Source organism: Macrosteles quadrilineatus, unplaced genomic scaffold, assembly GCF_028750875.1.
Source record: "Macrosteles quadrilineatus isolate MER2022 unplaced genomic scaffold, UCM_ALF_1.0 Scaffold_6__1_contigs__length_79288215, whole genome shotgun sequence".
NCBI classification, from domain to species: domain Eukaryota; kingdom Metazoa; phylum Arthropoda; class Insecta; order Hemiptera; family Cicadellidae; genus Macrosteles; species Macrosteles quadrilineatus.
Window position 1 is genome coordinate 25,251,508 of NW_026542599.1, and position 24,184 is coordinate 25,275,691.

General features: G+C 33.6%; 1 protein-coding gene across 1 annotated transcript; it reads right to left on the reverse strand.

Moving 5' to 3' along the window:
• Nucleotides 1-3,520: 3,520 nt before the first annotated feature.
• Nucleotides 3,521-24,184, reverse strand: LOC128996891 (homeobox protein aristaless-like). Its single transcript, XM_054422418.1, has 4 exons — nt 24,046-24,184; nt 9,290-9,525; nt 4,651-4,744; nt 3,521-4,017 (listed from the first exon to the last, which is right to left on the reverse strand). Exons 1-4 carry the CDS (start codon nt 24,137-24,139, stop codon nt 3,644-3,646), a joined length of 798 nt encoding a protein of 265 aa, XP_054278393.1. The 5' UTR covers nt 24,140-24,184; the 3' UTR covers nt 3,521-3,643.

Sequence of the window (24,184 nt, forward strand, 5' to 3'; positions counted from 1 at the left end):
ACTGTATTGCAGTAAATGATCAAATATTAGTAACATATAGCCTGGCGGTTGGCAGGATATAAAATTATTGTATTTGTAGCTTATTTGTCGATATAGACATGTAATGTCATTCAATCCAAGTACAGTTGGATTATTTTTAGCTATAAGCGGTTAAGGTGTGGTGGAATATCTTTGAAGATGAACCTATTTGGCTGTAGTGCATCCTGTGTTTATATGTATCAAATTTCGAGGTTAAATCAAAACAAACAAACTGGCATGTTGACAATCAATAATTTTGCATTTAGGGACCGTGTTGTATTACTTACTACAGAATGCCAATTTAAGATAAAATGAAATGATTTAGTATATTTCATTTGTCTAATTTGTTAGAAAATTCAGTATTTAGGCTACTGCATTTTATAAACCAAATTCGAATCCTTGGCCAATCGTATAATGTTATACTGTTTGTACGAGGTGAACTTATCTGATTACTGATTGCGTTTATGAATTATCAGCAATATAATTAGCTATTAATTATAATTTAAATGGGTCTAAAGGTATTGGCCTAAAGGTTTATCTTGTCATCTCACGAGTATTTAATTCTGGTCCCTAACTCGAAACCTAAAAGGCGGGTCTATATTTAGATGTTCAGATGTAAATGTTCAGATTTAGATCTTAAGAGATTTCAAAAATAAACGTAAATCATCATTACTGTATGTCCCAACAGTTATTTTATGTGTATCCCAGTCACATCAACCACAATATTCTATTAATATAATGATAAATATTGTTTACTTTCGGGCAGTAACACTATTTGTTTCATGTTTATGATCCATACGTTGTATGTTCTAGTATTCGTGGTACACATATACATGAATACTTCACATTTCTCAATCATCACATATTATGGATGTAATTATTGTAAAGCCTGTAATACATATTGTCCAATAGAGGCGGACAATTTTCCAATATAAATGTTTTCATTGGCAAAGGTACTCCACCGTTTATATTTTTCCCCTCATATGCACTTTGTGTACAAATAGCCAATATGTCCAGGGAACGCTGCTCTGTAACCCGTTTATTACACAATTTAGTAAAACCCGCTGCCTTTTCCAATATAAAAATCTATTCCAAAACATATTTGGCCTTCGATTGAGTCGAGTATTGCTTTTTATTTCCATACGAAGGCAACTGAAGCGGGAGTCATATGGAAAAACCAATCAAATCATTCGGTTGTAATGTTTTGGTTGAATTTCACTGGTTTTCTCTACATTTGGTGAACGTTTGTATTACTTTCAGTTGTTTGTGTCAAACTTTATATAAATTACCAAATGTCATGTAACTGCCCAAAAAGAAAATAAATTGTTTTTTGGGAACAGTAAAAAATGTCCGAACCCTAAAGTAAATTTGTTTGTCAGTTACCCTTCTGATATTAAATATTTACATACATTGGATAGTATTGACTATTTTTCCATCAATATAAATGTCCCAATATAAAACATTGTATAATCATTGATCAATAAAAAGCTTTTGACATTCATATAGAAGTTTTAACCAGAATTCAACTTTATACTTAAATACCCCCGCCGCAGCAAACCTGAAGACTTAGCGAATTTCCATTTGCCTGACTGGATTTAAACTAAAATGTCTCCTTAAAAATATCACATTTATTCCCTATTTAAACAGAATTAGTTTAATGAGTAAAATACTTAGGTTTGCTGCAACAGGGAGGGTAAAAAAGTTTTTTTATGTAAAATATTAAAATGTACTGTGGTTTAGTACTAAATTAATGTATTTTCCAAATTTGATCAAAATATGTTCATAAACAAGCAAACTACAACAGTTGACTTATTCTCCATAAGAATAACATTGGAATTTTAAAATTACAATTTTTTTTTAATTTTCTCCGTAACAATTAGGCGCATAATAACGCGTCAACATAATAAATTATTTGTTTTTTAAGCTCTACAAAATAGTTTAAAAAGAAATTGTGAAATTTTGTGTTTTTAGGGTCAAAAATGGGAAAAACCTATTTTTACCCCATAAACCCCCGTTCCCATAGTCCGATCATGCTGGTTCGCGAACTCATTCAAGTTTATCCCGCCTTGCACCTTCAAACCAAATTTTATCAAAATCGGACAAAAATTACTCAAGTTATCGTGCGGATGGACACACACACACATATATATATCCTGCCGCGATATATTTTATATACTATTTTATAATATATAAAATATATACCTAAAATATATATAAAATATATATACCTATATTTTATATATCTATACACATTTGTTCATAGATATATAAAAATTTGAACGAATGGTGTTTTTGGCCTCTGGGGACATCAAAATGAAAAAGTAAATCGGTCCCGGTCTTAGGTCTTACCATGAGACCTACGGTAATAGCTACTTCCCTATAGGAAATGTGGACGGGCAAATAAATGCTAAAAAGAGGCCACCAACATCTAAAAAAAAAAAACACACAGTTACGGTTATAATGTGGAAACAAATATCTATCCTAATTTTTTTATAAGGATATTTCCACGATAGTGTATACATTACAAAGCTTAAACATAAATAAGTTTTTAAAAACGTCATTTTAAAATAATTTTCATTGTATTGACATGATTATCTTAATTCAATGTTTAAGAGCTTGACATGACTCTTAAAGTTCAAGGTGCTTTAGTCGATTTACAAACATTACAAAAAGTGAAAACAGTACAAGGAGTTAAGAGAATTTCCAAAGAACGATTCTAACAACATTTATTCAATACTTAGAACAAAAATTACTACAAATAATCTATTTACATTCTAAATACACAGTCGGTTTCAAAAACCGTATAATATAAATAAATATTGTACATATTAACTACTATCACGAAATAATACATAATACTTTGTATTCATTTAAAATATTTACAAAAAGAAACAGGGGAGCTTTGAGGCAAAGGCTTATGTACATAGAATAAATATTCACACTTTTTGAAACATAATAATAATGATAAGACTACTTAAATACTTTTCAAAACAATCTTTACATTGTAAACAAGACGATATTATCAAGTTTTCCAAATATTGCAGGCAAATATTCATATGATGTCACAGTCAGTTGACAGGATAAACTTCAGAAAATTTGCTGGAATTAAAATTTATACACAAAAATACCAAAAAATAAAATTCTCAAAATAATAAACATTTCTGAAAAAGCCATGAAGTAGAGATTTAACATTGTTTGATTATAGAATCTTGCCAACGAATATGATTTACTACAGTGTTATAAATTAAGAGTTAAAGCTCAAATACATAGTGTAAAAAACTTGTATGAATTATTTCATTAATTACTCATTTTCGTCTTTGAACTTCGTTTGTAAAACCTTAAAACGTCCAAGACAGATTACTCGTTAAAGTATTAGGCATGAAGTTAAACAATTATTTTGAATACTATTAGATATAAAGGGTTTTTAACAAAAATATTTAAATTAATTTTCAACATTTTTATGGTTATACCATTGTTTTTAAGTAAATAGTTTTCTACGTTATCAATGATAAATATTTCAAACATATATTACGCAATTTAAAAAGCGTTTCTCAATAAAAACAACTTATTTGTGTACTCGGACATTAACCGTTTAAAACCTTGAAAACACCCCTCTTATCACTTCCTACGTCTCGTGGGCGGAGGGTGACGGTGACGTGTCCGAAGGTCCTGCTACTCCCAGTCGCCTATCCAGGAGGTGCTCCTTGGCGCGGAGACGGAGAGCGGCAATGCTGGAAGTTCTGGAGTCAGGAGACGCCGAAGGGGACCCAGGGGGACTAGGGGTCGGGGGATGGTCTGGTGGAGGGGGGAAGGACGCCCCCAGCACGGGGATGGCACCCCCTAGCATGTAGTGGGACAGGAGGTTGTGTAGGGGCGCAGCACTAGTCTTGTTCCAGAGACCAAACATCGCGGCAGGATTGAACCCTAGGGCAGGCCAGAAAGGGTCTGGAGCCAGGGATGGCATACCCAGCTGTGCGTGAACCAATTCTGGCGGGAAACCTAGAAAAGGAGGGAAAAGTTAATAATTTAAAATGAATTTTTGAAATTTTACACATTGATATAAATCAACTCACAAACTTACTCGTGTGGTCTTTAGTTGTTAGTTTGTGCAATATGAGAGTGTTCAGCAAAGTTGTTTGAGCTGGTACAGTACAATAGTTAAGTACAATACAGATAACATTTAATGGCAGATGCTAGGAAGCGAACAAAAGACATCGCTGCCTTGGCCTAACTTGTGCTTTGACCATTTTACATCTCGAAGTATCTAAAATGTTATAACAGGTCTTTCTAATTTCATTTTTTTCATAAAATAACATTATTAATAGGTGAAAAAAATATTTGTTTGGAGTTAACGTGTTGTGCACATAGAGACAAAAGGACAAACTATTCAAAAATAAATGTGTTGTCTAAAAATTGTAGGCATACACAATATTTTCTACTTCTTTTTTTTGGAAATTTGTATATTATCCATACGACATCCAAAATAAAGTCATTGGTGAATGTGATGACTTGAACCCTGTTTTTCAGGACTGAATTCCCGCGATCTAACCAAAAATGAACTATATTTGTTTATGAGATTTGTTTTTATAGTTCTCAAATTAATTTATTAATTAATACAACACAATGCCTCACCTTGCGCCTGGTCCGGATGCATGTAGCCTGAAGTTTCTCGTCCTAACGCTTTCTCCCTTTTGCGCCACTTCGCTCGACGGTTTTGAAACCACACCTGGAAAAAAAGCAATGTTTAAGAACCAGTTTTGAAACTACATTAAGTCTTAAGATATTTAATTATAATTAATAATTTGCTTACACTTTGTGTATTATTAAGAGTAGAAATTCAGGCGGGGTAAATGGAAGTATAGCTTGAATAATTAATTTATTTCCTTTTTAAAAAGGAAGTAATTTAAAAACATAACGTTATTTCAAACGTGTTTGAACAATATTGATGACAATAGGCTACTCGTATTAGTTGGTAAATTTAACTGTCCTTTACTCCAATAATAAAATAAAAGGGATGACCTTCAGCAAATTTATAAAATATTTTATTTATTTATTTATAAGTTAAGGAAATTGTAATAAAGAAATTGATGTAACAGATTTTTTTCAATAATATAGTGCTAGTAGGCTCTAATATAACAATTTCTGGTTAAATTAAGACATTGATTGTTCATTGTTGTTGTTATAAGACATTGTTGTTGTTATACCTAAGTGTATTGTCAAACCTTATTGATTACAAAATTGTTTTTATAATGGTTGCTCGATATAAAAAATATATTTTTTGCATCACAATATTTTCAAACTTTAAACATAATACAACTTAGAATATTTTATAGTTTTTTTTAGATAGTGGTTTTAAAATATTACTGAGGTATACAAAAATTAACTAGACACGAACTCATTCAAAAATAAGTCTAGTTCAAAAGTACCCACAAAATAAAGCGTAAAACCCAACACCACCAAATTTCAACTCCACACTCCATATAAAACCGCACCGTAGCATCTGGAACGGAACCTCCTTTTATCGAATAAAAGAATCGAGTCGAGGTGAAGTTAAATGAATAAAGAGGCTCTCCCCAGCACTCTAGCAAACCCTACAACCCTATATCGAGCGTAATGCGAGGTTTAGGGCTGCGATTTGGACATCCTACCATTGTCACTATCACCGAACAATAGGCAATCGAGTCACAATGGATTAAATGATCGCTGTCGAATTAGCAGAATCACCGAGCAATTTAGCCCTGCGTCGCCTAATACCTCAATTGGGCTACAATTATCCCTAATTCACTCGGGTCTGTTTCCATTCCGAACGTCTCCGAAGTCCCGCGAACCCTGCCGAAGCCCGAGTGGTGTACAATAGATTAATTAGTACACCCGCGCACTCTGTAAAAGGTTGTAATAAAAAGTAATTAGTCCATTCTTCGCCTTAAAATTGTTAAAGATAATTGCCACTTGCGCTTTGTCTTGTTCAGTGCGGGGGCGACCATCTGGCACTCTGGCGGACAAAGCGGGAATTACCGGGCGATTCCGGATTAATGTAGTTTTTGGTTAATCCGCTTAGCGAATTCACGGTATTCTGTATCGATCAATCGGGTTCTTAATAATTTAGAATAATTGCTGTGGATTTATTTTGGTTTAAAAAAATTACCAGTTAGATCCTCAAGTCAAATTTGCTAATATTGTATTGTTATAAACTGTAACTAGCTGTCCTTGTCCGGAGGGCTTTAAATGTGATCTTGACCAAAAATCCAGCTGACCTTAAACAGTAACAAATATGTCTCGTCAATCTAAATCTCTTCATTTACTCATCTCTTTCAAATACGCACTCTGCTGTTTTGCTATAAAAATATAGTTTAATCTACATAGATTTTGGGATAGCTAAACTCGTATTTTTCAGAATCTGTTATAACAAATTCTTAATACAGTATCCAGTACAGTATACAGTAAACAGTTAATGGAAAATGGGAAACTGTTGGTGCGTATCTAGACAAACAAGACATTAAAATCAATTACATTTGTTATGAGTTAGCATTACATTCATGTTACTGAAACTGTAAATATTTAAAATCTTATTAAAATTTTGACTTTGCTGTGTCAAATTTCAAAGCTTCATTTGAGCTTCACTTAAACTATTTAAACTACAAATCTCAATTATAAATCTAGCTTATTATCTGTTTGGAATTCGATTATTTTAGTTACAAGGTTGTTAGAACTGGGTTTTTTTCACTATCTCAACTCGCTTTACATGCAACAGCATGAAAGCGCAAACCGGACTAAGTTTAGCCTGGCAAAACATTAATTTTGCCATTTCAATCACCCGTATCTAGCAAATAAACTAAAATGATCCTAGCATATTTTTGTCCTAGGCTAGGCACGAAACCGTAATTGTTTTTCACATTACTTCAGGCTAGACCTAGGGTTTGTGACATTATCACTGATAAATTCATTGGTGATTTGACGGGATTTGAATCCGGGGACTCAGGTACCGAAGTCCCGCGCTCTAACCACACCAGCTCGCTCCCCGATCTCACAAGGTTTGAAAACAGGGAAAATAGTGTCCAAGGAATTACTTATGTTTCACCAGCAATCCTCCCCAAAGTCAACAAATCCGGTAGGACATCTGCGTGTGTCACTTACGGGGTAATTATCGTTTTTTAATTGACAAGGCTCGCAATGGACGATGGGGGAGCCCTCAGATCTCAGCGGTGGGTCTACTACAAAAGAGGAGCAACCAATTAATTTCTGGTCCGAGCGCTCAATTACGTCCTAAGCTAAGCGCCCGTCAACTGCACGGTTCGACTGTATAAGCTATTTATCAACTTATAACATTAACGGGCAATTAGCTGAATTGCTTGGTGATCCTGTCAGGTAATGTGTTAAAGTTGCGTAGCGTTCCGAGAAGATTGAATTTGTTTTGAGGATTTGTCAGATTTTGTGTTCGTATTCCCAGTCGATCCTGTCCTATGTGACAGTGAATAGGGTCAGATCTCTGGGAAAATTAACTGCGTTTTGAGAACACGTTTTGATGTTTCAGAATTTGTTTTTAGCTATGTTTTTTATGTGATCGATTTTGCTTCTAGGTTATCGTTAATAGCATGGCATTACGTAATACACAATTTATTTTATACATAATTTCATATTTTGCCTGTCAACTAATTGTTTTAAGCTGCTAATACGGAAACAATTCGGGTTGGTTTAATTTGATTTGAGGAATTGTTTTGATAATTTATATTCTGTGATGCGAGTCATATGTTTTTTTTTACATATGATTGATTTTTCTTGTGATCAGTAGGTACGAAATTATTTTTACCTGTTGTTACGTAGTATAGGATTTGTTCAGTAGATAACGTAATGCATTTGAATATGACAAATACACTTCCGATGCTGATGAAAAAATCTAAGGTTTGTGTATGTTATCCTTACGACAAGTAAACACTATTGTCAACAAATAATGTTTTTTATCTTATTTCATTATCTTTATTAGATGTGCTTTTCTCTTCCTTTGTAATACCTTATGAATATCCAAAGTGCTTAATCGTAGATTAAAATAATCACCAAAAAAATTGTATCCGTCAAAATACGGAAAAGTATTGCATGAGATTGGTTTTAGTCCAAAGAATTAGGTTAAATACAAAACCAAGACTGCATTTGATCAGTGGCTTTCAAGAGCACTTAGACGAACAATTATTTCAAACCAGACTAAAATAAAACTCTCAAGAGCTTCTTTTCAAGGTGTAATTGGCAGAAATGTTCTCGATAACAATAAAAACATGTTGGAAGAATCCACTTGTATTGTGGCGAGTAAAGCCTTCACAGAGCATTAGACTCATTAGGTCCGATTCACCACCCTTTGCCGAGCAAATTATACAAAGCATATTTTCTTCAATTTACAACGATTCGATCAGTTTTGACTATTTTTCGAAGATATTCAAACAAATGTAGATGATAAGTCGGACTAAATTTAGTTTATTTGTATTTTATTTGAGTCTACCTTAACGCGTATTTTTATTTAGGTGTTTTAACTGTAGGCAATTGAATTCAGGATTGTTTCAAATTATATATTTACTTACATAATATTTGTACAGTCTGTTTCTATGAGTACTTAGCAGCCTTCAACTGCTTCTAAAGGTTAAATTTTAAGGCAGGATTCACACGAGCGACATACAGCTTGACATAAGCGACACGAGCGACTAAAGTATACGCTAGGCTTGATCTGTAGCAGAACTATATTTCTAAAAATATATTTTGAAGATTTCTATGTTATGTCTAATTGTATTCCTTTTGTCAGCAATTATGCCCAATATATTTGTTGTTAAGTAGGGAATCATTTCGTTTGTACATAACACCCTTATAATTGTTTAGCATTTATTTTGCTGCAATTGAGTTTCTCCAGATTTACGTTTTTTATTTTTGTTTTTTAATTTGGGTTTTGATTTTTTGAGTTTTTGATTTTTTACGTGACTTTTCGTTTGTTAAAATATTTTTACCACCAATAGAGTCTTCAAAAATAATATTCCGGTCAATTAGTGGCTTATTATTATAGTTATTTTTTACCCACCTGTTAAAATGTATTAGAAAACCTCTGATCAAACAATTGACAAAGAAATAATAAATTCAGGTGGAAGGCAGGAAATTTCACAAAGTTGACATCTGATGTCACCTTACAGGTTTAAAACCTAACTAGATTAACAAAAAGTCGAAAAAATCAGAAATTTCAACAACAAGTCAGAGTTTCTGAGGAGATCTAATTTATAAACCCAGAAAGCTCTTTTACCTGTACTCTAGCTTCACTAAGGTCCAGCCTCATCGCCAGCTCTTCCCTTGTAAAGACGTCTGGGTATTGAGTCTTCTCAAAGGCTCGCTCCAGCTGGTGCAGTTGGTAGGTTGTGAATGTGGTCCTACTGCGCCGGATCTTGCGCGGTTTGACGTCATCGTCAGTTCCTGCGCCGCAGTCCTCTGGCGCAGATCCGCCAGCGTCCAACTCCGAGACGCTCAACACGTCCTTAGCTTCTGGAACAAGGAGGTCCTTTGTTATATACAAAGTATAACCGTGTTGTATTGTATTCTAGGAGGGGGGGGGCTCAGGGTCCTAGCATAACCAAAGCTTGCACTTTTAACCATGCTACTTTACTTTTGTATACTGTCCTCACTTTTGTAAACCATCGTGAGTAAGGGTAGTTTGAAACTCAAACTCATGAAGTTGATTGATTGCGATTGCAGAGTTTTCACTGTAAAAAATATAATTTAGGATTTAAATACTTTAAGACTTCCTTAACGTACGTTTTTATCCCAGAAGTGACTCTTAGAGTGTATTTTACTCTTATGAGCATGTTGTACCTTAAAGATTTTCTACATTTCAAAACTTAAATAGTTATACAAGGAGAGTCAACTAATGAAAATTGTAATGTGAAGTGAAATGGTGTACTAAATAGTAAAGAACTAGAAATATAAATAAGAGTATTTAGCAGGCATCGTTTTTATTACCCAGTAAAAAACGAAGCTAAAAAAACAATGCATCACAAAAAGATTTTTCACAATCAAAAAATTGTGATACACCACAATACACAATTACTTTCAAAATCAACCCGTACCACTTTAAGTGATAAAGCGTTAGCTCAAACGTATTTAAACACTATTGACGGCTGGTTTCGCGATGTAGAGGGGAGCTAATCAAATAGTTTCCTGAGCGTATACAGGGGTAATTGGTAATAAAGCTGAGGGTGGCGACATAGTGATAAGATAAGGTCGACTGGTCGTAGATAAAGCGTATCAAACCCACTTTGACAGACTAGGCACTTAATTGTCTGCATGTAAATATAATGAATAGCCTCCCCCACCCTTGTGCTCATCCCTCAATAGGTTTGATTCCCAATTATCTCCTGTCAGGAAGCTCCAAGTCTCCGTAGCTGTCCGCTCTTTAACTTGTTGTTATCGTCTTTGATTTGGTTTCGGAGCTGGACATAAATTTTGTATTTAATTTTACCGCTCTTAAACTTGATTTTTTTACCAGTCTTTGATTTATACAGGGTGTTCAAAGAGGTGGGGACATATTTTACCTCTTTATTTCTTGGGTCAAAATAAAGAGAAAATCACGTCTAACATTTTTTCCAAAATCGCTTCGTTAACATTTTGAAAAAAATGTTAGACGTGATTTTCTCTTTATTTTGACCCAAGGAATCACTAGGTAAAATATGTCCCCACCTTTTTTGAACACCCTGTATATTAAACTTAAATACTGTATATTATTTATACTGCATATGCATCGAGCTGGACTCAAATTTAGCCTTGAAGTTTACCATTGATTAAAGGAGTAGACACAATTAATTGTCTATGGTTTTAATGAAAATTTATTTTGTTACCGTCTTTGATTTCAATCTATGTAGGAGGTGTACGTTTATGTAGGCTTTGATTTTGTGCCATCGAGAATAGTAGTTTTGTGTATTTTTGTCTACTATTAAAACAAGTAAAATGTGATGAATAATTTTTTTCATCTTTGGACTGCCTTAATATTTTTTAGTTGTTTCGTTTCACATAATTGTTGGTTTAGGAGAAAATATTGACAAGGACAATATTATTGTTACATCCATATGCCATTATTTTTTTATAAATCCGTGTAGAATTAAGAACCGAACGTTTATTTCCATTAGATGACAAACAAAATTGACCAAATTGACTCCTATAAATACTATTTTGTATATATATTTTTATCCTTAACTTGAGAATAAGTCTAGTTTTTACCAAGTTAAATTTAATTAGAGACTTAAATGGTTTCCTTGCCACATGATATGCTGGGTACCTCGCCATGATGAAGTAATATAAATAAAATTAAAAATAATTAAGGTTTATTTCACTGGCATATAAAGTAGTCCCCGTAATGAATACATGTAACCAACGAGCAATACCTCGTTGGATTCTTTGGTCTTTATTTAATAAATCAAATTGAATTAACAATCAAAACCCGTCAAATTGATTGTTTGAAAAGCGTATAGAACTTTATACTAGTTTTACTCGCCAATCACATCAATGGAATATTCATTTTCAGTAATGGATTATAGACTGTTTAATAGCATACTTCATAAATGTAAAATATGGGGGAGTGAGAAAAACTATTCTAATAAATTAACCAACCATTATCAGCGCAGTATTTTGTTAAAAGCCACATGTTTTGATTTACGGGAGATCCCCTTCGTCCAAACGAATTGTGGTGAAATAAATCATTCGATAACTAGTATTTATTATTTAATACAGGATATTTTGGGTATTGGTTAACCTCATTTGGATTAATAAAATACTTGACTGGTTAAAGCTTCATTATTTAGAAATATATTATTGTTATAGAAGTTTTGGTTTTGCGTTTAAATTTGGTGCAATTTGGATAAAGTTGTGGTTATAAAACAACTAGCTGTACTCGCGGGCTTTGCCCCGTTTAACTTCACAAGTGAGCTCGTTCGCATGGCTCAATCACGTCCTGGTTGAAGTTCGTTCGCTACGCTCACTCACCTTTAGGTTGGAGCTCGTTTGCTCCGCTCACTTGCCTTCAGGTTAGCTCGTTCGCTACGCTAAATGTGTATAGAAAATTATACAATAATATCTGAAATAACTTCGTATTGACTTAATGTAGTTTTTCGAAAGTAATGTATGGTTTATTGTAAGCTACTTGACAAAATATTAATTCTAAACTCATTTTAATTCATGGCAATAAAAAGTTAGTTGTGTCTCATTTTGGAAACCACGCTTTAGTTTTACTTTGACCCCAGTGGAGAAACAAATGCAGCGGGGGAGGCAGAGAAATCTTTAGCGGGGAAAAATCAGACACTCTTGGGCAAAGTAAACAATGGGGTTGGTAGCCATGGTTACGCGGCAAAATGTGACGCGTCTCCCGCCAAAACGCTACACCGAGAGTTGTCCAGCGTATACTGAGCTGGTGAGCTTAAGCACACATTAGTGTTAATATAAGGTATACTGTATATAAAATGGCTCCCCGTTTGTAAAGCACTTTTGTTTAAACCACTATATGTTTAGGTCACTGGGAAATACTAGACAACATTAGCTAACGAAGACTTATAACAAACAATAAACGTTAAATTCGTGTGCCAAATGTATTTTATACTAAGCTATTTGCAATTTACAAAAATAATACTTTAACACCTTACCTGTAGCTGCAAACCTAAGTACTCGATAAGCTAATGTTAATTTAATAGGGAATAAATATAACGGTTTAAATGAGATATTCTAGTGAAAATCCAATCGGGCAGGTGGAAATTCGCTTAGTCTGCAGGTTTGCTGTGGTGGGTGTGTTCATCATAGGCTATGTTTATTTAGCACAACAATTGTTTGCTGTTTGTTAATTCTGTATAGTGATAATATTTTAAGTGGTTATAAGAACCAAGAAGAGGTATAGGAAGAAAATTCTACTATTTACTCAGTAAACTATGTACTACAAATTAATTCATACTAGTGTACATGTTGCTCGAATTCGAGCAATTGCAAAGTATTACAGGAGTTATTTCAAAACGAATAACAGTCATACAATGTGTTTAAAAGAGTCAACTCAAAGATTACCGGTGTGTTACTCAGACCATGTTTATCTTCGTTATTGATAAACCTAAAGCATTCCGGCCGGTTTTCTCCTTCTCAAAATGCCTCGCTGTACAGGCAACACAGGTCATTGATAGAGGGCCAATTGAGAACGAAAAGTCGTTTTGGGAATAAACAAATTATAGCTACACAAAACAACGATAAATGCACAAATTTAAGTTACAATCATGCTAACACGATCCGTCATCACACAAAACGACGATAAATACACAAATTTGAGATAAAACCATACTAACACGATCCGTCTTGGGGGTTATGTTTACACAAACTCAAATAGTAAATAAATGTACTCAATGTGTTTAATTGGATTGAAAAATGAATAACAGCAATTAAATTATACAGCTGATCAAAATGTAAACAATTATGTTCTTCATAAGGATAACATGGGACCTTTCAAAGCCACTGGGGCAGAGCCCAAGGGACTTTTTCAAAAATGTAAGGCCAGTTTGCAAATCTACGCGACACGCTCTTTCCAATGAGACGTCAGTGGATAAAATCGGTTAAGAAATGGCGGAGGAGTTCAACCGACAAAGTTTCATGTAGCGTATTAATTATATAGATAATTGTATATTGATACATATGACTGATTTTACCGATTGCTATGTTATTAGTGTATATTCATGAGGTTTCAACAATATTTCAAAATTCAAACAATACATCTACCCACAAAGTGTTCATACCCCTTTCATTCACACCACGCCCCAAACCTCAAGTGTCTTAAGTATCCAGTACCACAATATTAGGCCTACTATCCTGCGGGGCCCCTTTATGAAGGAAACCGCGGGCTATCAAAGTTACAATATTTACACGAGCGCATAGAAGTGTAAGAATACAAAGGCAGGCCCCTGCTAGCATACATGCTGTAATCCCGTGACAAAATGGGCTAAATATGAGCATCTGGGCGTCATCGGGGCGGAAATAAGCGGTTAACACCCTGCGGTTTAAGGGTTGATGTGCAACGGTGCGTAAGTAAGATTTTGATGTGTGTTGTCTGTGTGCATACGTTGGAGAGTGCGTGAGTCGGTAGATATTTTTGAAACTGTTTTGAAACAGTGTTGCTGTTTTTGGGGGGACGTTTGCAGCACAATCCTTGCTCGTTTTGGGTAATTATACTTTTTTTTTTGAAAATGGCAGGTTAAATTTGGGCGAAGAAGTAATATGGGATATTTAATTATGATGAAAAATGTACATCAGAAACAGAATCAGAATCAAAAATGCTTTATCTTTTTCACCAAAGTTATACAAAAATTGTGAGTAAGAATTTGTTTGGTGCAAATTAGTTTGATAAAAATATGAACTATACCCTTGGACTAAATACTATCTAACTCTTATCTACGTACTTTCCATATATTACACAAAAGGAGAGAATGGAGAATAATGATGGAATCTAATAAAAATAACACATAAAGAGATTTAAATTTCGCAAAAGAACAGGGAAAACAGCAAAGCTTCAAACATCGATAATGAGGACTCGAGCACAATATATGGAACGTAACAACATTCATTTGTTTCTTATTTCTGAAATGATCTGCTAAAGGGTGGTAATCGTTCGCAAGAAGCTTATCGAATTGGCTTTTTCCGAACATATAATCCTTAACATAATTTCGACCTTTAATATAATCGGGTTCTTTTACAGTCTCACATCATTATCAGAAGACTTCCAATAAGAGGATTGTATTTTCACATCACTTTATCATTCCACGAGTATGAAACATAAAAGGGCTTTATTTTTAAAAGATTCCGTATTATTCCAACTTATATTCGTATCGCAATTGGTTTTCGAATTAATCAAAGAGGTCTTTCGAATCCAAAACTTTAATCTGTTCGGAGAATAGTGTTGAAAATGTGAATATCATCTTTAAAGGTAATGTAGAAATAATGACTGTAATCGTTGGTTCTATATTTGAAAATATAAATTTTTAATTAAGTGCAGTTTAAGAAGTTAGATTTTATCGATGCATTTATAATGGATGAGTATTTTGTAAGAAATATAAATTATTGGGCAGATAGTTTGTTTTGATCCAAGCAAATCTGTTTCTGAGAGAAATCAAGTTTGTGAGTTTTATGGCATTCGCTATCCTTTGGTCCATACAATTAAATGTTTTATCTATCTGTCTATAAAAAATACTATTTCCATAGCAGAATGTTCTTTCTCCCCGCCTCTTTTCTACCCCTTTTTAACTATATTTCATATGCCCTGATTCAAGACAGTTTTGAAAAATAGCTTATAAGATCAATGCAGTTATTAAGTCTATCTATTTTCTGAGTACAAACTATTTAAAAATCCACGATTACCGTAATGATTGAAATTCTCAATACCCCCGCCGCAGCAAACCTGCAGACTAAGCGAATTTCCATTTGACTGATTTGATTTACACTGAAATGTCTACTTAAAAATATAACATTTATTCCCTATTTAAATAGAATTAGTTTAACAAGTACTTAGGTTTGCTGCATCAGGGAGGGTAAAACTGTTCTTTTTTTGTAAAATGTTAATAGTTAGTAAGAAATACAAATATTTTCCAAATTTGATCAAAATATGTTAATAAACAAGCAAACTACAACAATTTACTTATTCTCCTTAAGAATAACATTGGAATTTTAAATTTACAATTTTTTTGAATTTTCTCCATAACCATTAGGCGCATAATAACGCTTCAATATACTAAATTATTTGTTTTTTTAAGCTCTACAAAATGGTTTGAAAAGAAATTGCTAAATTTTATGTTTTTTTGGTAAAAAATAGGAAAAACCTATTTTTACCCCATAAAACCCCCCGTAAACCCCCGTTCCCATGGTCCGATCATGCTAGATCGCGAACTCGTTCGAATAAACGTAGGTTTACACGTTTGTACCAAATTTCATCAAAATCGGATCATTTTTGCTCGAGTTATAGTGCTAACGGACACACACATATATATATATATATATAAATATATATATATATATATAAATATATATATATATATATAAATATATATATATATATATAAATATATATATATATATATGAATTTGAACGGATGGTGTTTTTGGCCTCTAGGGACCTCAAAACGAAAAAAAAATCGGTCCCGCGTCCAGGTCTTACCATGAGTACTACGGTAATAGCTTATTCCCTATATGGGAAATTCGCTAAAACGATTACAAACCAAAATGAATCATAACTAAGATTGTTTCGCAAGTTTTCTGCATTGAAATATTTGCAAATATGCATAATGATGCACATTCCAACTAATGTAGATAATTTTTTCTCCGCAAAACCTTTTTAAAGGGAAAATCATACGTACAAAACGGACGTCGGGACCGCAGCCATGGTTGCGATGCGGTTTGATTCGGTCAAATTAAAACTAGAACGTGCAATAAAGATTTAAATACGGCAACCATAAAATCGACCATGAGAAGGAAGGGGGGAATAATCTATTCCAATTAGAATATCGCAGCCGCGCGATTCAATCTGGGCAATTAGGAAAATTGCAGCATTTTCAATAAATTCCCAATAATGGCTTCAACATTACCCTGTATTGTGTGGGCTGCGATCTGTCAAAGGTAATTCAGATGATGTCGGAATTGTGATAAGTTATTTAGGTAATTGATAAGTTAAGCCCCGCTACGCTGCGCCTTCGTGAATAATGGTATCAGCTCTGATTGAGTTGAATGTTCAAATACAATTACGTTAGCGTATGTAGAATCGTAACAACAATGTTAATGCACGAAATCGATTTTGTCTTGAGTTTAAGGAAACCATGAACGTATCAGTTGAGTTATTTGAACGTTCAAAGATATTGATGATAGGATAAATGAACGGTATCAGCAATCTAACACAAACTTTCTCCCGCTAGCTTGTCAACAACCCTTATCATAGAAATGGGTAAGCAGTGAGAGTTAACTTTGGTAATTTATTAGGAAATTAATTTGTAACCGTAATATTCACAAAATAGGTTGTAGCAACACGTTTAGAGTTAAAATAACTATAACATGGAAGGGTTTTGAGTCAAAATTGGTCAAGTGATTTTTAATCAATTTTTTTGGGAATTAATGGATTTTAGCGTGGAAATTCAAAAATTTTGTAATAACTTTTGAACAGTAGTTTTAACAGCAATTGGTGTTTTAACCTTCCAATCTTGTTCAGAGTCAAAACTATTATAACATACCTAAATGTAATTGAAATCGTTTGGGCTAATTTTTGAAAATTTGACTTTTCGTTACTTTCAAGTAAAAACTGTGAAACAGCAATGAAAACGGTGTGTTATGGATTTTGTAAATTAATTTGTTTACCCTTGGATCATGGAAATAGCAAATTATCATCTCATTACAGCCATTTTGTACAGCTTAAAAACATAAAACTTCGTATGCTGAAGTATTCTTGTACATTTAAAGCTTATGGAAACAAACTTCCAAAGAAACTTGTTAATGACTAATTTCATATATGTGTGTCCATTGATTAATCTTTCTATGTATAATTTATTTGTGAATTTATTTGTGATTAATTATCACATGTTTTAATATTGTCAATATGATGAAGAAAAATGGTAATTAAAGAGACTATTGAAATGTTGTACTAAAATTGACTATTCTTATTTGACTAGAAAAATTGACAATTTAATAAAACCGTACATTTAAAATGCCCATGTTATTCTTACGGAGGGAAATAAATTGTTTTAGTATGTTAGTTTATGAGTGCATTTTGATAAAATTTTGCAAACGTATTTATAATCCTGTTCTGTTATTATTAAAAAAACACACTTCTCCATCCCATATAACAGGAAACCTTAGTACTCGTTTAATATGTTTTTTAAAGGGGGAAACATGGCCTTATTGAACAGTTGTAGTACAAATTCAATCAGAAAAGTCTGTAGGTTTGCTGCGGAAGGATTCACTAATCCACCCTTTCTTCCTGTACAATTTTCTACTCACAATCAAGAGAAACCGAGTCCAGTTTCTAAATATCACTGACCTTTCCCACGATTTAACTTTAAATCACCAACACACGTGCAACTATAAATACAGTCCTAATATCCACGCGACAGCTAACCGCGATCCGATTAAACTATTAGTCGAGCATAGAGCGGTAAAACCCAGGCGAATTTCCCAAGCTTAGTTGTGAAAGTGGTCCCAATTTCCTATATTGGATTTGAGATTAACCCCTTCAGTAAGGGAATCCCCGCTTACATGGGACTGAACGATATCACCGGAGTTAGCCAATGGTTTAAATATTTACGCTCATCTTGGATAACCGCGCCTTGGATGTTGCAAAACTTAACTGTAAAATAAGCGGCTTACATGGTGCTTAGTGTAGGCTCTGAAGGAGGCGATGAAGATGTGAAAGTTGAAATTTAATTTTTGACAAGTGCTTGAAATTATAGTGACGTTTTGGATTTTGAAAGGGTTTAAGGAAATAATTTTGTGAACAAGGTAAATTACTGAGAATTTTATGGTCATAGCCATACTAATAAAATAAAATTATTACCACAGTGGTATGACAACTAGTTTCGTTCCTTGGCACTTCATCAGGCCATTTTGTATGCAACCACGTCATCAATGTATTAATACATTGTGGTATGTCGATAGATTCTTAAAAAAACTACCACAGTCACAATAATTGAAACTTATCATGTTTATAAGTAGTTAAAATGGAATACAAATTTGTAAAACTTATTAATACTGTACAGGCTGGCCAGCACTGTCTATCACTACCGCTGCCTTAATAAAACTGACGGAATCTCTGAATCATGATGTTTCTTCTTCTCTCCAGTGCCACCTGTATTTCAGTTTGTTTTGTTCTTCTTACTTTGTTCTTCTTTAATTTGTAGCTTGTCAATATATGTATCAAATATAATATTCGACTGGAAATAAATCTGGTCATTTAAAATGTTGGAATTCAATTTTTAACAAGTGTTTAAATGAAAATACGATGACGTTTTGGATTTTGAAAGCATTTAAGAAATACGTTAAAGCAAATAGAACTGGCGGGTCAAGGTAATGTTATTAAATAGGCCAGCTTATATTAATCAACCACCAGTTCTATTTGAGTTGACTATATTGCGATAATAATAAACAAAAGGCTACCGATCCTGAGAAAAGCCACAGCTTGTTGATACAGTCTAACCTTGATATAACGAACCTCGATACAACGAATTCCTTGATATAACGAATTTTTTTAAATCCCCTAGAACTCTCCATAAGACACAATGTATATTTTACCTCTACATAACGAACAAACCATAACAACGACCTTGATTTAACGAATTTTTCGTGATTTCGGCTAAAATAAGACACCTCAATATAGCGAATTTATCATTGTCAGAACCTCTACATTGCGAATTTCACCTCTGCATAACGAATTGTCTACGTCTTTCCCTCGATATAACAAATCCCCCACCCCATTATTGTTTTTGAAAAATCTGTTTCTTTATCAAATGCAATGGAAAGGTGACGTCATTGCTTGCGCCAACATTCGTCTGCTCCGTTTTACACATCGCTGTCTGCTGTCGCTGCGCGCGCTATGTTGCAACTGAGAACTGATTTCATTCACTGAGGACTGATGACGACGTAATGTTTTAGTAAGCTGTGATTGGGCGATAAGTAACTATGGTGAATTGTACAATTTTTGGATAAAGAGAAACCTAAGAAAGAATATAAAAACAAAACCAAAGAGAAAGAATAGCAACATCGTTATTTTAACATTCCTTTTTCGAGTGTTTTTATTATCTTTAAGTTGGCTATTGATTATACACATTTATAATGACTTATCTAATAATTTACTGTATTGTTTTCAATACGATTTGTTTCAACTAGCAACACCAATGCTATAGTTAATGATTATTATTGACATTCCTGTCATCTGTTGTGATAAATCAGTACCGGTACTGTACTGTAAGTAGCCTACTGGCCTATCACGAGCAGTAGCTTACAAAACTTTCTACATACTACTGTTTTGTTTTATTCTTTACATGATTTATGACTATGACATGACTACGTAATACAGTGTTTGGCTAGGTTTTAGGAGGGTTAGAACAAGCTGTGATTTTAAACTTACAGTTTCTTAACCTGTACCAAGGTCAATGCCATTGTCATGATTGCGCAATATTCAAGATCCCTCCACTTTATTATGCCGGATAATTTAGGTTCTTCTGTACAATGTAAACACTGTACTGTAAAGTATAGTAGCCTATGCTACTTTAATTGTGTTTTAATGATGACTAATCCCGACCTATATTGACCGACGCTGGTTCTGAACCTCGTCTTAGCGAAATTCCTGCAAACATAACCTCTATATAACGAACCTCGTTTTTACGAAATCCTTGATATAACGAATATTCAGTTCGGTCCCTTCAGATTCGTTATACTGAGGTTGGACTTTTGAAACTAGATCTAGAATTTCTCTATGACTGGACTGCAACCCATTTTTAAAGTACTTTATTGGGAATACGCCGTCTTGTTTCCTAAAAGCTAATGCCAAAGCTGCGATTTTTTTCAACAACCACCACATTCATATACGTTAAGCTTAGCTTACTTCTCACTACCACCATTGACTTTAGATATAAAGTCAATGCTACCACGCACTCTGCTCAAATACCATTGACTTTATATCTACGCGATGGATTACAGTACACTATAGGACGTCTAGTGTAGATATAAAGTCAATGCAAATACTTCGCAAATATATAATTATTTCCGCTCCATAAGACGAGATTAACACACGTTTAAGAGCATTACACCGAGAGATTAAACTTAACGACTTTGAAATTTACTTAAACCTCTTACTCGCCATCTACACTTAGTGAAATGTTATAGATTATACATTTCTCACGGATGAAATCCTTGTGATAGGTAATGGTCGAATTTCATAACGGGCCAAGATACAGGTGTGAGATTTCGAAAGTGATTACTATACAAACAGTTATAAGCTATGATTTCCGTAAGTTTGGTTATTAATTTTAGTTGACGGCATATCAGTCATCAAATGAAAACATTTTTAGTTTGACAGTTTTACAGAATTCTTATTGCAGTTAAAAGTGCATATTTTTAATTCACTACGCATTATTTCATATCGTTACTTAACGTAAGATTGGTTGGTTTTTGTAGTTTGAAAGTTTCAAAATACATCACATTGACTTTCATAAAACCAATAGCCAATTGGATTGCTGTATTTTGACAATTGTATTTTTTACATCATGGCATGTTATTGTAATGAATGAAGATCTTAGATATCACGCACTGCCTCATGTGTTGGTTGTAGTATGACAAGTTGTGAAATTCATCCTGAACTACGGTAAAATATACTTTCGCGCACCCAAGAGTGCCCACATATGACAGGGGGGATACGCTTTAAGCATTACAATGTGATTTTTTCCACCTTCACATCCTACGAGTACGACGCTAGTTCTAGCCCGGTACTGTTTTTCACACTACTTCAGGCCTAGCGGGTCGCGGCATTTTCACATAAACCCCATTGGGGATTGGCGGGATTTGAACCCTGGACGTTGGGGACCGAAGCCCCGCACTCTACCACTAGACCAACCCCATGTGATTACACCGTTATTACAATATGATTAGAATCCATTTTGATTATATATAGATGAATGTACTGTGTAAACGTGTAGTTGTGTGCAGATCGCGATCATAGCACCCTAATGTGGCTAAATAAATATTCCTGATTTGAAATAATGATTTATGCTAATCATGTATAGGGACGTTAAGCTTCAAATTAAATCTCGTGAAAAGTTATGAAGATAATACACATAGTGAATAATATACACATCTTTAAAATTTACAGTCAACTTAACTGTAGAGCCTAAATCACAAAGTAACCTGAAACTATATTAAATACACATTAAAATTATATAATATTTAAATTTCAGTGATCTCAATAGCTAAGAAATACATCAAAAGCAAAAAAATGTAGATCTCAACTTGTTGTTACTGATGTCGTTTTACGTTCGGCGGATTACAAAATTTTAATTGTATATTCCCCGTGTTAAAAACAAATTTATGTCTCTTTAAAATGAGAGCCAAACGGTTTCTCATTGTTGTCATTGTTGAAACAGTTTTTTTAGTCTAAAAAGTTTGGTCCTTTAATTAATTGGGACCAAAGGACACAATAATGGACCTTATTAATTCAATAATCATTGTACTATATTCTGGATTCGACTACTAACTCAACACCTCTATTTTTGGTAATTCTTTCATTATATCGAGGGATCATAATGGCTTGTCTTAAACTTTAAATCGTGGAATTATTTAAATAATAAAATAAATATTCGTGGTATGACTTAAAGGATTTATACAAAACTGATTTGTGTGAAGGTTGTTTTTATCACAATTGAAACGTTGTACTGTCATATTATTAAATAGTACAGTATGAATAAAACCTCCAAAGATTCAAACTGCAAAATCAAACCGCTTTTACGTAAACAAACACTATTTTCAAATTTTCTGTACGGATTGAAACTTTCGTTGAAAATAATTTTTACCTAACAAATAAATATTTTTTCGCACCAATTACCAATTTTAAACGTAAAACAAAGTGTAATTAAATTAATAGACTATTTTTGAACCCGATTAAATGGGTGGAAACCCTAAATGTCTAAGAGGTTTTGTAAATTATAGTGTTTCTTTGAAACAACTACTCAAAAACACTATACAAAGCCATACCACTCCGTACTCTAACACCATTCAAGTACATGAGTGGTAGATAACCCAAAACGTACAAACAGAAGCACGCAATTCTTTAATTCTCGACCCCTTCTACAAAAGCGACCCTCTTTCTGACAAGCAGCAGAGCTCGTCAAGCTGTATCAGAAAAACTGCAGGCGCATTAGGGGTGGTTTTAATTTGAAATTCAGTCAAAACAGGTACAATTTAAATGATTAGTTTACAAACATAATATTTGGTGATCGTACAGGTAGGGTTATCGGTTAAATAGTTTGTATTTAACCTTACAACCTTAAACATAAAGCCTTATAAATCTCCTTAAGCTAATTTATTGGTTATGCATTATTAGTTTTAAATCTGAATTCAAAATATATGAAGGTTTTTGTGGTTATACGGGTGTTTATTTATTGCTATCAAAATTGCAAGTACCAAGGGACACTTTTTAACGAAGAAAACAAAATATTATGTTGAAATAAACCTACCTGTTTTCTATACTTCATTAACGATCAGCTGATTGTTGCATCAGCTGTGCTGCATTGTTGCATAGTTTATTGTTGTTGTGAATTTATTGTAAATAAGACTCAATGGAGTAAAGAAAACAGGGATACCAACATAAGCTTGTTTTGTCGTTAAACAGTAACACATAGTTTTAGTAACTTGGGTTGTGTTTAAAAACCGCACTGTGTAGAGTATAGGTCAAATGATCTTTTTATTTATTGATATAACAATAATATGCTCCCGTTCTATTCATTTATGAATTTTGTAAGAATCAACTATTCATTACTACATTTTTGGTTTAACGTACATGGTTTTTTTTAATTATAACTCAATGCGACTGACATCCCATCTAAATGTACAGCTGTTGCCAACCAAATATTAATTAATAAACATCGAACTCGAATGAGCCAATCACGCAATGATACCATTCGATTTTTCTGTTTGTACAATAATGTATCATGTGATACAAAAGATGTCCGCAACAAGCTATCAATTTAGTTTGGCTCGGATAAAAAAGTTAACGTATTCGACAAAAAACAGCAATTTACACCAACAGACTTGCAGGTAGCTCAATAAAACTACATCAATTTCTTTTAAAACTGGACATAAACGTAGATTAAATATCTTATTGGTTAGCGAACGCCAACTATAACAACCGATGGGAACGTGTTATCAACTACTAGCGATAGTAAAAGAAAAATACGTAAAGTTAAATAGTTTTATTAACCCATTTCAGTGGTTAAATAAGAAAATAACACAAAAAATAAATGAAACACTTACCTTCTGGTCTATTGTTGCCTAGTATCTGGTCAATGCTGTATACAGCCCTCGGTCTAGCGGCGACTGAAGCTGACACCATATGTCGGTCCATCATAGTCAGAGGCTGCGAGTTCGAGTCCAGACGTAGACGCTACCAGGA

Excerpts from the sequence above, each read along its gene's own strand:
- LOC128996891 (XM_054422418.1), bottom strand. The coding sequence starts at position 24,139 with ATGATGGACCGACATATGGTGTCAGCTTCAGTCGCCGCTAGACCGAGG. Across the intron at positions 4,745-9,289 it reads TTAGTGAAGCTAGAGTACAG|GTGTGGTTTCAAAACCGTCG; the intron begins GTAAAAGAGCTT and ends CTTTTTTTCCAG. Across the intron at positions 4,018-4,650 it reads GCATCCGGACCAGGCGCAAG|GTTTCCCGCCAGAATTGGTT; the intron begins GTGAGGCATTGT and ends CTCCTTTTCTAG.